The sequence below is a fragment of the Giraffa tippelskirchi genome, chromosome 4, assembly GCF_054371585.1.
Source record: "Giraffa tippelskirchi isolate mGirTip1 chromosome 4, T2T-mGirTip1v1.2.pri, whole genome shotgun sequence".
Taxonomy (NCBI): Eukaryota; Metazoa; Chordata; class Mammalia; order Artiodactyla; family Giraffidae; genus Giraffa; species Giraffa tippelskirchi.
In genome coordinates this window covers 178,061,838-178,076,072 of record NC_137278.1, presented here as the reverse complement: position 1 = coordinate 178,076,072, position 14,235 = coordinate 178,061,838, and the positions used below count along the sequence as shown (strand labels likewise).

Below are 14,235 nucleotides of genomic sequence, written 5' to 3'. Positions count from 1 at the left end.
GCTCTCTCCATCTTTCCTGTGACTTGGTGCAATTTTGGGGTGACCATGAATCTGAAGACATCGATTCTTGTTGTTGTTCTATTATTTTATGCATCTACCTGAGTAGACATTGTTAGAACCCTGAGTGAATACATATGCTAGTGGAAGACTCAGCAGTGTGAGGGTGCAGAGGAAGATGGTCCCTTCCTGGACCTAAAGCTGAACTGCACTGTTAGTCCCACCTAAACTAACTTTGTTATCATAACAGTACGATACTGATTTTTCATTTAAATATGGCCCAATTGAATTTTAACTGCATTATTTCACTTTATTTCTGTTCCATTCATTCAACAAGTATTTATTAGGTGCTTACAATGTGTCAAATACTGTTCTAGGCTCTGGGAATACAGTGATTAACAGGCGAAGCCTGAATCTTGTTCACTGACCGTTGGGGGGAAAATGAGCAGACAGCTCTTTGAAATAGTCATGTCTGCCAAGTACTATGAAGACAAATTTTACAAAATAATAAAGTGATGCAGATGACCTGGCTTTAGGAGAAAGAATTAGATGAGGGAAGGTCCTCTGCAAAGAGAATATTGATGAGAAAGAGTGAGACCTAATGATTAGGTAGAACGAAGATCCAGAGGCCCTACAACAAAAAGAATCTTGGTCTGTTCAGAGACAGAAAGAAGCCACTGTGGCTAGAATTCAGGGAGGGGAAGAGTGGTGGGAGATGAAGTGGGAAAGGGAGGCAGGAAGCAGATCACCCAGAGCTTTGATGGTCGAGAAATGGTGTGTGGGTCCCACTCCAGATGCAGTGGGAAGACACTCTTTTGCTTAAATGAGAACTGATATGTCTGCTGGATGCTTGACAAAGATGGATCAGTCCCTTAGCTTGCAGGCAGGACAAACAAGAGTTGGAGCAGGGAGAACACTTGAGAGACTGTGTAGCAGTGCCAGCCAGGAAGTGATTGTGACTTACACAACAGTGCATGCATACTCAGTTGCTTCAGTTGTGTCCGACTCTGTGCAACCCTATGGACTGTAGCTCATCAGGCTCCTCTGTCCATGGGATTCTCCAGGCAAGAATACGGGAGTGGGTTGCATTCCCTCCAGGGGATCTTCCCAACCCAGGGATGGAACCTGAGTCTCTTAAGTCTACTGCATTGGCAGGCAGGTTCTTTACCCCTAGCACCACCTGGGATGCCCTGTCCGACAGTCCAGGGTTACAACAATAAAGTGGAAGAAAAGTCACAGATGAAGTGTATGATCTCATGGAAGAGCCAGCAGGATTTTCTGTGTCGTACTCTATATTGGGAGTGAGAGGAGGGGCAAGGATAGTGAGAAAAGAGGGAAGAATCAAGAATAATTCCCAGAGTTGTACCTGGGAATGGGATGCTTGATGGTGTCATTTTCTAATGTAGAAAAGACAGGGAAAGCAGGTCATTCCTGACCACTCACTCTCCAGGAAGACAGGACTCTCTGCAGATAGCCTGCTTTCAGGATGAGAAGGTGACCGGAACGTCCAGAGATGCAGTGACAGGGGTTTTGTTGAACACAGGCTGATCTAAAGGAAAAGGTTAGAAGGCAAGGGAGGTCAGATATTGAGATGTGTTAGAGAATTATAGATAATGATGGAAACAAACATCTGGGTCAAGATGTAGAGCCTACAATATTAGGAGATAAACAGGAAACTTCTACCTAAGCCATATGGGATTAGTCCTGGATTGAGTTTTAGAAGAAATACTAAAGGCAGAAGTGAGTTCCAGCCTGTAGTCTTTAGGTAACTGGCCACATGTGGCTGCTGGGCACTTGAGTATAGCTAGTCTGAACTGAGATATGCTGTAAAAAGGAAACTGCCCTACCAAATTTTGAAGGCTTGGTGTCCCCGCCCTTCAAAAAAAGAATATAAATAAATAGCTCAATAATTTTTATCAAATCCCTTATGACTATACAGTGGAAGTGAGAAATAGATTTAAGGGACTAGATCTGATAGACAGAGTGCCAGATGAACTTGGACGGAGGTTCATGACATTGTACAGGAGACAGGAATCAAGACCATCCCCAAGAAAAACAAATGCAAAAAAGCAAAATGACGGTCTGAGGAGGCCTTACAAATAGCTGTGCAAAGGGAAGTGAAAAACAAAGGAGAAAAGGAAAGATATTCCCATCTGAATGCAGAGTTCCAAAGAATAGCAAGGAGAGATAAGAAAGCCTTCCTTAGCGATCAATGCAAAGAAATAGAGGAAAACAATAGAATGGGAAAGACTAGAGATCTCTTCAAGAAAATTAGAGATACCAAGGGAACATTTTAGGCAAAGATGGGCTCAATAAAGGACAGAAATGGTAGGGACCTGACAGAAGTAGAAGATATTAAGAAGAGGTGGCAAGAATACACAGAAGAACTGTACAAAAAAGATCTTCACGACCCAGATAATCACGATGGTGTGATGACTCACCTAGAGCCAGACATCCTGGAATGTGAAGTCAAGTGGGCCTTAGGAAGCATCACTACAAACAAAGCTAGTGGAGGTGATGGAATTCCAGTTGAGCTATTTCAAATCCTCAAAGATGATGCTGTGAAAGTGCTGCACTCAATATGCCAGCAAATTTGGAAAACTCAGCAGTGGCCACAGGACTGGAAAAGGTCAGTTTTCATCCCAATCCCAAAGAAAGGCAATGCCAAAGAATGCTCAAACTACAGTACAATTGTGCTCATCTCACATTCTAGTAAAGTAATGCTCAAAATTCTCCAAGCCAGGCTTCAGCAATACATGAACCATGAACTTCCAGATGTTCAAGCTGGTTTTAGAAAAGGCAGAGGAACCAGAGATCAAATTGCCAACATCCGCTGGATCACTGAAAAAGCAAGAGAGTTCCAGAAAAGCATCTATTTCTGCTTTCTTGACTATGCCAAAGCCTTTGACTGTGTGGATCACAATAAACTATGGAAAATTCTGAAAGAGATGGGAATACCAGACCACCTGACTTGCCTCTTGAGAAACTTGTATGCAGGTCAGGAAGCAACAGTTAGAACTGGACATGGAACAACAGACTGGTTCCACATAGGAAATGGAGTACATCAAGGCTGTATATTGTCACCCTGCTTGTTTAACTTATATGCAGAATACTTCATGGGAAACGCTGGGCTAGAAGCACAAGCTGGAATCAAGATTGCCGGGAGAAATATCAATAACCTCAGATATGCAGATGACACCACCCTTATGGCAGAAAGTGAAGAAGAACTAAAAAGTCTCTTGATGAAAGTGAGAGAGGAGAGTGAAAAAGTTGGCTTAAAGCTGGACATTCAGAAAACAAAGATCATGGCATCCGGTCCCATCACTTCATGGGAAATAGATGGGGAAACAGTGGAAACAGTGTCAGACTTTTTTTGGGGGGCTCCAAAATCACTGAAGATGGTGATTGCAGCCATGAAATTAAAAGACACTTACTCCTTGGAAGGAGAGTTATGACTAACCTAGACAGCATATTAAAAAGCAGAGACATTACTTTGCCAACAAAGGTCCGTCTAGTCAAGGCTATGGTTTTTCCAGTGGTCATGTATGGATGTGAGAGTTGGACAGTGAAGAAAGCTGAGCGCTGAAGAATTGATGCTTTTGAACTGTGGTGTTGGAGAAGACTCTTGGGAGTCCCTTGGACTGCAAGGAGATCCAGCCAGTCCATTCTAAAGGAAATCAGTCCTGAATGTTCATTGGTAGGACTGATGCTGAAGCTGAAACTCCAATACTTTGGCCACCTGATGCAAAGAACTGACTCATTTGAAAAAACCCTGATACTGGGAAAGATTGAAGGCAGGAGGAGAAGGGGACAACAGAGGATGAGATGGTTGGATGGCGTCATAGACATGGGTTTGGATGGACTCCCGGAGTTGGTGATGGACAGGGAGGCCTGGCGTGCTGTGGTTCATGGGGTCGCAAAGAGTCGGACACGACTGAGCGACTGAACTGATCTGAACTGAATTTTTATGTTTATTACATGCTGAAATGATAAGGATATATGGGGGTTACAAAAACTATATTGTTAAAAATAATTCCACCCATTTCTTTTTATCTTTTGTGTGACTACTAGAAAACTTAAAATGACATGCGTGGTTTGCATTTATTTCTGTTGGACAACTCTGGTCTAAAATTTTTTTTTTAATTAGTTTATTTATCTATTTTTTAACTTTACAATATTGTATTGGTTTTGCTATACATTGACATGAATCTGCCATGGGTATACATGTGTTCCCCTTCCATAATCCCTCTCCTACCTCCCTCCCCATCCCATCCCACGAGAATTTTCACTGTAGTCCAACATCAAGTCAGTTTTGCACTTTGGGATTGTTTTTTTCCCTTATATAAATTAATCTGCTTTTGTCACCATTGAATTTCATTTTAGAAAATGTTTTCCCACTTAATTCTAATATATTATTATTTTAAGTTTTTATCACATTTACTTGAATGCTAACAACTCTGCAAAATTAAATAGCAACTTATCTCCCCACTTTCCTGGTGGCTCAGACAGTAAAGCATTTGCCTGCAATGTGCGAAATCCAGGTTCTATCCCTGGAAGATCCCCTGGAGAAGGAAATGGCAACTCACTCCAGTATTCTTGCCTGGAGAATTCCATGAACTGAAGAGCCCTGCAGGCTGCAGTCCTTGGGGTCGCAGAGAGTCAGACACGACTGAAGCGACTAACATATCTCCCCGCTGTTGTGGTTCCAGATTATTGTGCATGACACTTCCTCTACTTTAGAAACATTGGTCCATTTTGAAAACATACCTGTAGTCTGGCTTTAAGATACTTAAAAATGATTAATCAAGCCAAGTTGATGATGTAGTTGTTTATCTTAACAACACCAGAGGCAGCACCAGAGTTTGTTTTTCCTTTACCATCTCAAAATGCTTTGTAAAAGGTGATAGGTAGGAATTTCAATATAATTTTTCACTTTATGAAACAGGCCCAAAGAAATTTTAAGTTTTTTGATGCCAGAAAACATGTTTTTAATGTTTATTCTTGTGCTTTGATTTTGATCTTCGAGCATTTACTGTATCAGACCGTAATACAGTAACCTCAGTTATTTTAAGCAGATCATATTTTGTTATCAAGAAAAGGTTTACAAAATCTGTATCCTTATGTGCTTTAGGCCAGAGTTCATAATGGCACACAATGAAAATAGAAAAAGCATAAAATCAAATTATTCTATTGTTAATTAATATTTGAAGAAAGAATACATAAATGTATCAGTGGGAAAATGTCTGAAAATTAACTGTACCAACCCCACAAATCACTCAGTTCATAAAGTTTTTCAGTCTCCAAAATGTTCATTTAATAGTAACTGTAGTAATTATGTGTCTGGTAAAAGTCAGTAGCAAAATCCCAAAAAATTATATAAGAATTTGCTGTAGATCATGTTTATGGATATTATAAAGGTTTATTATAACAATAATTTAAAATTATTATAAATGTTTCAACTTCTTAAAACAACCTAATAGTTAAAGGCCAAGCAAGTCAGGCCCTTTGTTGGACTAGTAACAATTAAAAATAGTTTGTTGAGGACCCTGACTTTGTCATACCAATCTATAGGGCATTGCTCACTACTTAACTTTAATAAAAGTCAGACCAGGACCCTGGATTTATTTGACAAAGCCAAGATCCTTGGTTAGGTGTAGATTCTGGTTAAACTAATCATTTTTCTACCTCAAAAGTCTCAGCTTCCCTTTGTGATCCCACCTTTTCAGACCTAAAGATATCAGCAAAAATAAACTGTTTCCTGAACTTCTCCATATTTAATGAGAATATGGTAATTGTTAAGAAGTAAGCTTGAAAAATGTGTAACGTGTTAAACAATTATTTTTTCAAAATACATTCATCCAGGTGGCCCATATCCGAGCAGAAAGAGATATTTTGGTAGAAGCAGATGGTGCCTGGGTGGTGAAGATGTTTTACAGTTTTCAAGACAAGAGGAACCTTTATCTAATCATGGAATTTCTCCCTGGAGGTAAAAGCAAACTTAATAGCAATGACAGGCCAACACAAGCACATCTTTATATCTAACTGTGACTTTATTGATTATATAAATCAATAAGCTAGGAATATTTTATACCTCTGGCTCTGAGGTTTTACACAGTCATAATTTTCTAATCATTCCTCCCATAATAATACTAATTTGAACCAAATTTCAGATTGTTTTGAAGAAATGATAAAGCTGGCACATTTTAAATATTATCATTCTGTTTACTGTATATAATTTTTTAGATCTTTGCAAGTCTAGAGTTGAGAACAAGTCAGCAAAGAAGAAGACAGACAACCCAGTGGGCAAATGATAGGCAGTGTAAGGAAGAGAACTCTGGTTGGTCTACAAATAGATAAGAAAGTGTTCAGCTTTACTCATATTCAGGGCAATGCAAATTAAAACAAGAATGAGATTCCATTTCACATTCAACCATCTGATTGGTAGAAACATTAATAGTCTGATGAGGCTGTGGGGGAAACCTGGCCTCTCATCTGTGCAGAGGAGTCTCTGACTCTTAGGGAGAGCAGTTCAGAGATGCCAGGAAAGTTAAAAAGGCATGTGTCCTATACCAGGAAAGTTTAAAAGGCATGTGTCCTACAGTCAGGGGTTCTTCCCTACATGTGCACAAGAGGCCTCATGGCAGCAGTATCATAAGAGTGAAACCCTAGATGCAAGGTGAATGTCCATCAGTAGAAGAATGGATAAGTAAAATATGGCATAATTATGTCATGAAATATTTTACAGTAGTTAAAAGTCAGGAGCTGTATTTGTTTCAACAGTAAGATCTCAGAAACCAAGAGAAATAAAGCAAGCTGTGGAATTATATGTACAGTTGATATCACTTATGTAATTTTAAAAACCATAAAAAAGACTCTAAATTCATAGATTAATATATACTCATCTGAAAACGTTTCAAAAATAAGCTGGAAGAACACACACCAGAGCAAATCCATGATAATGGCGACTCAGCAAAAAGGGGGAGGGGGATAGAAGGGAAACAGAAGATAAAGAATCTGTGTGGTATCTTTTTTTTAATAGACTTGAAGCTTCATGAAAAAATATTAACTGTTGTCAATTCTAAGTTGCAAATTTACGAGTGTTTCTTCTTTGTCCCTTGTAAAAGAGCAAAATTTCTTGGGAACAAGAATGTCTAGAAGTGACCCTTTTGGTAGGATAATGACCTGTCTTTGTTGGCCCAAAGAGTGCTGAGTGCTTTTGAAACTTGAATTGGAAAGGATATATCCCATTTCCAGATGTGCTTATACGCATTCATTTTCCCGGTTTGATATATTTTCCTCAGCAACTTATTTCTGGATGTTGAGTGGTAGATACTACATCATTATCTGTTCTGCTCTGATTTGATTTCACATACTTTCTACCTTAAAACCATTGCATGTCATGAAACTTTTCCTTAGGTAATGAGACTTTTTTTATTTGGCCCTAGAGATGGTTGGAAGTACTCTGGATGGATCATAAAATGCAGAAATGAGGCTTATGTTGTATATTACAAAGACATCTTTTATAAAACATTCCCCCTTTTGAGGCGTTACTAATACAGGGTACTTACTCTCATTTACTTAGGTGACATGATGACATTGCTAATGAAGAAGGATACTTTGACAGAAGAGGAAACACAGTTCTACATTTCAGAGACTGTCCTGGCAATAGATGCGATCCACCAGTTGGGTTTCATCCATCGGGATATTAAACCAGACAACCTTTTGTTAGATGCCAAGGCATGTGAATAAACTGGTGAATTACTAGGTCACTGATTGTTTTATGCTGTAATAGAGGTGATTTTGTGATTGGAAATGGGCAAAGAGCCCTTGAAGTGAAATGACATCTAGGGAAAATTGGCTGTCTTTTTTATCATCTTCCATTTTCTCCTTCTTAAAATAATCAACATCAAATATTGATAATTTTGCATTTCACCTGTAGGAGTCCTAAGCTAAGAATTTTTATGATTGCATTTAGAAGAGTTTTAAATAAGCCTTTTGTCTCTAATGATTTTATGAGGTTTTTTCCTTGTTTTCCTTAGGGTCATGTAAAATTATCTGATTTTGGTTTGTGCACGGGATTAAAGAAGGCTCATAGGACTGAATTCTACAGAAATCTTACCCACAACCCACCAAGTGACTTCTGTAAGTTGGATTTTTTTTCGCGTTAAAGTAGTCCAGCTGGTTGAATCCAGGACTGTTGAGAACTGAAGCTTTTCTCCTTCTCCTCAACCCTTAAATTGGTGTGTTTTCAATGCATGTATGTGAATTTGTTTTTTGGTAAGAGTTTTTCCCTCATAATTACAACTCTGTCTCATTGAAATTAGCATTCCAGAACATGAACTCAAAGAGGAAAGCAGAAACATGGAAGAAGAATAGGAGACAGCTGGTAAGTAGCCACATTTGGAAGAAAGAATTTTGTGCCCTGGTCCTAAAATCTGATTTGGTATTTGTTTTATAATTTAGAGCTTCACAATAATTAGTTCTTACTTCCTAGCAGTGATAGAGCTTGTTCTGAGATCATATAGTTTTCTTAATTTTTTTGTAACATTTCCATGCCTGTAAAGGAAAATGCCACTTTTATATTTTATGATTTCACTTCAGAGTATTTTATCAAGCATATCTATAATTATGTATTTGTCTGTTTATCAGTACTAGCACTTTCTATAAATCTCACCGAGATGAGTGTGTGTGCGTGCTAAGTCACTTCAGTCTCGTCTGGCTCTGTGCAACCATATAGACTGCAGCCTGCCAGGCTCATCTGTCCATGGGATTCTCCAGTACTGGAGTGGGTTGCCATGCCCTCCTCCAGGGGATCTTCCCAACCCAGGGATCGAACCTGTGTCTTTTACGTCTACTTGCATTGGCAGGCGGGTTTCTTTACTGCTAGCACTGCCTAGGAGATGAGTGTAAATTGTAGTAAATGCTGAGTGATTTTCATGTTTCTGTTTTCCCTACCTGTCCTGACACAACAAATATCAGTCAGCATAAGTAAGGTTATTGTGTGTTTCTAAGAACTTTATAGACAAAGTAAACATAAAGTTTGTTATCATGTTAACAGTGTTACAATAAAATAGAATTGAAAAGCAGACTTTACCGCAAATAAACTTAATGACTCCTTTAATGCCCAACAGCACTGTCTATTTTTAACCTACAAGCTTTCTCCTCCATTACTTAGCAAATATTAAAATCATTTGTCCCTTTTCCTCTTTCTTTTTATCCTATGAACATTGTCAAGGTTACGAATGTGCCTTTTGACTTTAATTTCCTAACTTCTTATACAATGCCTGGTATGTATCAACAGATATCTATAAATATTTGTTAAATTCAGTCAAGTGATGAAGGGAAACTTAATCAGAAGTCCCTCAGGAAGGTAAACAGACTGAAAGGCAAGAGTCTGGTACCCTCTCAAAGCAAATAAAATGAACTTTGCATTATTGAGCTCGTTCTCTCAATTAGCCCAAGTAAACTTTTTGTGCTCGTTAAACATTTTGGCATTTTAAAGTTTTCAAAAATATTTTTTAAATGTTTTGAGCTATGCATTAATGACAGAATCTTCCTTCTACTTTTAAGTGTGTCACTTTTAGATCAGATTTTACGATTGAGAAAAGAATTACAGTATTTCCTACTTTTAAAGGGAAATATGAATACTGCCTAAAACTATGGTGGAAATTCTGTACCCCCCAATTACAGAGTATTCACAATCATTACTCATGTGCAGGTTTTACTATTCTTGTGACCATCACCATGACTTACATCAGTGTTTCCCAGTGAAGAAATAGAGTGGACTCTTGGTGTTTGGGGCAGGAAATTCCTTTAGAGCCTATATCCCCCGCCACTAAATGCCGATCATGTCCTCCCCCAGATCACAGAAATGTCAAAATCTGCTGTTACACATTTTCAAATGGCCCCTAGAGTACTACCTGTAATAGAAAATTGCTGCCTTAAAGAAAGTTTTTGTAAGATTTTATATGAATGAAGAATGAAAAACTGCATTGCTTTCCAATAGATAAGCAGTGCCCTGGAAATGAGTTTATAATGAAAATACCTGATGTTTATATGGGAGGCTGTGGTTTACAGACACATTCCTTTGCTTGTTTCATCCTCGTACCCACTCTGTTAGGGCAGGAATTATTAGTCCAGTTTTATGTAAACAGAAGTTGAGGCTCCAAAAGGCTGAATAACTTGCCTGAGAGCAAGTAGTGAGTGGAGAAGCCAGGCTGACTGAACACAACCTTTTTATTCTTTTTTGGAATGGATTTAGGACTGAATACATAAATAACTTAGTTGAGCTCTTTAGGGACAGAAATCATGTCTTAACATATTATGTGACTCCGTGCCCATCAGCAAACTTTATATATGATAAACATGCAAAACACAGAGTAGATTCAAAATTAACTTCTGTATATTTTGGTTTTTCCAGTAGTGAACCATACTCAGATCTTTCAAAAAAAAAATACTGAGGACACTGGTTTGACAAGCTGTTCCTTTGCAGGCATATTCAACAGTTGGGACACCAGATTACATTGCTCCAGAAGTGTTCATGCAGACTGGTTACAACAAATTGTGTGACTGGTGGTCTTTGGGAGTAATTATGTATGAAATGCTAATAGGTATGTTTTATTACTCATTTATGTACATACGATATAAATCAGAGTGCCACTGATTGAACATACTGTAGATATTATGGGCTAAAATATCTGAACTCTTTAAGCTGATTTCTGGCCTCCCCCAATGTTAAATACACAATGGTAAATATCAGTGAGCTCTCTAGGGATCCTGTGTCAGGAAGGGAGCATTTAACCAGAATTCCCAGGTATCTAAATTGTATCTGCGTGACCTTTTAGGTGAAAGAGGGACAATGCTTTAAATCCTTTATTTTGTTGACTTTATTAGCCATTTTATTATAAATGGATGAATGGTGGTATTTTTTTATTGTTAAATAGAGTGCTCAGGGCTGTTTTGTTTTTTGTGTGACATGCAGATAGTAGGTGCAGCAAATTTGATCATAAAGGCTAATGAAACCTTATTTCCTGTGATACATAGGATATCCACCTTTCTGCTCTGAAACACCTCAAGAAACATACAGGAAAGTGATGAACTGGAAAGAAACTCTGGTATTTCCTCCAGAGGTGCCTATATCTGAGAAAGCCAAGGACTTAATTCTTAGGTTAGTAGTTAAAGATGAAGTGTTTAGGTTCTATTGTAGATTCCTAGAAGGAATATGAATTGGGACAATCTATGGGAATAGCCAGTTTGTAGCATCCTATAAAAAAATCTTCAAACTGTCTTTGACGTTTGACCCAGCAATTCTACTTCTAGGAATTTTGCATATGCAGATAATCAGATGCGTGTAAATATTTAGGGTATATTATGTTACCTTGATACTGTTTTTAGTAATGAAAAATTGAAGACCATCTAAATGTCTGGCAATGGTGGACTAGCTAAATAAATTGTAGTGTTTCCATGTGTAAACTTTAGAAAACAAATGTATAGAAAAATAGTTAAATGACTTTGGGAAGTGTTCTCAGTATATTAAGTGAAAAAAAAATAATGGAAACTCTTTATCAACACCATATTTTTGAAATTATTGTAAAAGACTGGAAGGAAGTGGCCTCAAACTGTTTGCAATAGTTATATCTGAATAGTGTAGTTATAGATGATTTCTATTTTTCCTCACATTTCTCACAATAGAGTTAACTTCAGTAAACAGAAAAAAAAGATGAAATGTTTGAAATAATGCAGAGTACTTCTTGAGATGTAGTCTGCATATTATAATTTCTCTGTTTCCATTTTCTAGGTTTTGTATTGATTCTGAAAATAGAATTGGGAATAGTGGAGTAGAAGAAATAAAAAGTCATCCTTTTTTTGAAGGTGTTGACTGGGGGCACATCAGGTATGTTTACAGGCTTTGAGTGGGAAAAGGCCATGTGAGTGAAAACTTTCTACTAGATTTGGTGATTAATTTATCTCTGATTCTGATAGATTAAATACAAGAGGTAACATTGTAGTCATGTGATAAGTTAGTGTTTTCTGGATTATATAAATGAGTGAGACTGTAGTGGCTATAGCTAAATGACTCATTTTATGCAACATCCACTTTAAGAAAAAAGCGCATACTGTGCCCCTGTTTAGATTTTGATATACAAAGTTACATGATGAAGGCTGTTAGCACAACAAAGATGTAATTACATTTAACACTATAACTATTTTTGTCCTCTCATATTCTATATTGTGTCTCCTTTGTTAATTTTGAAGAATATACAGTCCCTCTTATAACTACTGTGAAAGTGAAAGTCGCTCAGTCGTGTCCAACTCTTTGCAAACCTATGCACTATACAGTCCATGGAATTCTCCAGGCCAGAACACTGGAGTGGGTAACCTTTTCCTTCTCCAGGATATCTTCCCAACCCAGGGACCGAACCCAGGTCTCCCGCATTGTGAGAGAAGTTAAATAATTCAAGTAACTTTTAAGAACTGGGTTAGAGTTGTTTGTTGTGAGCATTGGCCTTTATTCATTTTGTGGCCAAACCGTCTTCAGCAGTTCTGGTCTCTCCCCCACACAGCAACAGTTCAGAAACAAATCCGATTGTGCCATTTCCTTCCTTCTCTTTGCACTTAGAGAGTGATACTGAGGGGTCCTTCCCTGATTTTCAGGATCTTGGGATGTGATTCTTGCCTCATCTGTAGAAGCTGCATCTTGTGTGGTTTCTGCCCCATTCCTCCCACCCTAGGGCAATGTCATCTGCTCTTCATTCTGACGAAAATGCTCTTCACCTCTCTGGCCTCCCTGTCCTCAGTCCTGCCTCACCTAGGCTCACCAGCCCCCCTTTCCACTTTCAAGACAGCTAAGTGTCCCTTCACTGGAGCCCCTACAATGTGCTAGACACTCTACCTGATTCTGGAGTAGGTAAATTTGGGGGGACTGTTTACTATATGTCCAGAGCTGTTGTAAGTACTTTATGTACATTTCTCATCATATCCTCATAATAAGCCTTATACAATAGGTATTATTATTATCATCCCCATTTTACAAATGAGGAAACTAAGTCACAGAGAAGTAATTTGCCTTACTAGTGCCTCAGCTAGTAAGTGATCTGGCTACAACTGAATCCAGGCAGTGATTCCGGAGTCCTGACTCTTACCTGCTACACTGTATTTTACTGTCCATGTGTCATCTCATTGAGCAGAACTGTTACATGATTCCCCCTTGTTACAGTTGAAAGAATGCTTATAGACTACCAGTCCCATCTCCTGCTTTTATATGAGGGAAGAGTCACAATGTCTAAGGTCACTCTGATAATTACTAGAGATTAGATCTCAGGGCACCAGAGTTTATATTTTTTTACACTAAACTAATATAAATTTATTAAGTTAGCACATTAAGTGTAAATAGGTTAGACTAATTCTGGGGAAAATATAAATGTGTTTTTACACAGTTTTGTACACTTATCACCTAATAGATCAGTAAGTACTTGCTGAAAAAATAGAAGCAATAAAAATTGATGAATTTCCTAAACTATTTTTAGCATGATAAAAAAAATTTTCATGACTTACTATTTTTTTAACCTAATGCCCCCAGTTCCCTTAAAATTTATATGACTGAGAAGTTTTTAGATTCAGATTTCATCACAAACATGTAGTCCCTTTACCGTTTGAACCCCTTATTTTCCCAAATGACTTGATTTATCAAGTAGTGGATCCTCTACTAGAAGAATTCTATTCCTAAATTAATTAGGTTGGATTCTGGTCCCCACAATGTTTAGGGTACTTTATAGAATGATAAAATTTTTTAAATAAAATTCTCTGTTCTCCTTTCCCTTTCATTAACTATTGTTTTTCCTCTTTAAAAAAAAAAAAAAACAGCATGATAAAGTCTTGGTATAAAGAAATAAAAATTCCAAGCAAATGATAATATTTTAATGAGAATATTCTACTCAGCTATGAAATGCACTTAACTTCAGAAATTTCAGATCCATAATAAATTTCCTTGGCTCTTCTAATATCTATAGAACAGCCTGCAGAATTTGCAAGTAGAATTAAGTTTTGGAAAACTGAGTTCAAGAAAACTTAACCATGGTTACTCAATACTGTTTTACAGGGAAAGGCCAGCAGCAATCCCTATAGAAATCAAAAGCATTGACGATACATCAAATTTCGATGACTTTCCTGAATCTGATATTTTACAACCAGGTAAGACAGTCTCACAGTTAACCACATTTAAAAGACTATGAAAGTGAT

At 37.7% G+C, this 14,235-nt stretch overlaps 1 protein-coding gene across 9 annotated transcripts in view; it reads left to right on the top strand.

Annotated features, from left to right (window-relative positions):
• The window catches only part of STK38L (serine/threonine kinase 38 like), an 85,950-nt gene that overhangs the window by 68,828 nt on the left and 2,887 nt on the right, over positions 1–14,235 (top strand). For all 9 annotated transcript variants that reach the window (XM_081591897.1, XM_081591891.1, XM_081591893.1 and 6 more), the window contains 8 exons: positions 5,860–5,983; positions 7,580–7,734; positions 8,037–8,139; positions 8,322–8,383; positions 10,490–10,607; positions 11,041–11,164; positions 11,795–11,890; positions 14,096–14,187. In XM_081591897.1, the coding sequence (XP_081448023.1) occupies positions 5,860–5,983; positions 7,580–7,734; positions 8,037–8,139; positions 8,322–8,383; positions 10,490–10,607; positions 11,041–11,164; positions 11,795–11,890; positions 14,096–14,187 (874 nt within the window). The remainder of the gene's footprint in view (positions 1–5,859; positions 5,984–7,579; positions 7,735–8,036; positions 8,140–8,321; positions 8,384–10,489; positions 10,608–11,040; positions 11,165–11,794; positions 11,891–14,095; positions 14,188–14,235) is intronic.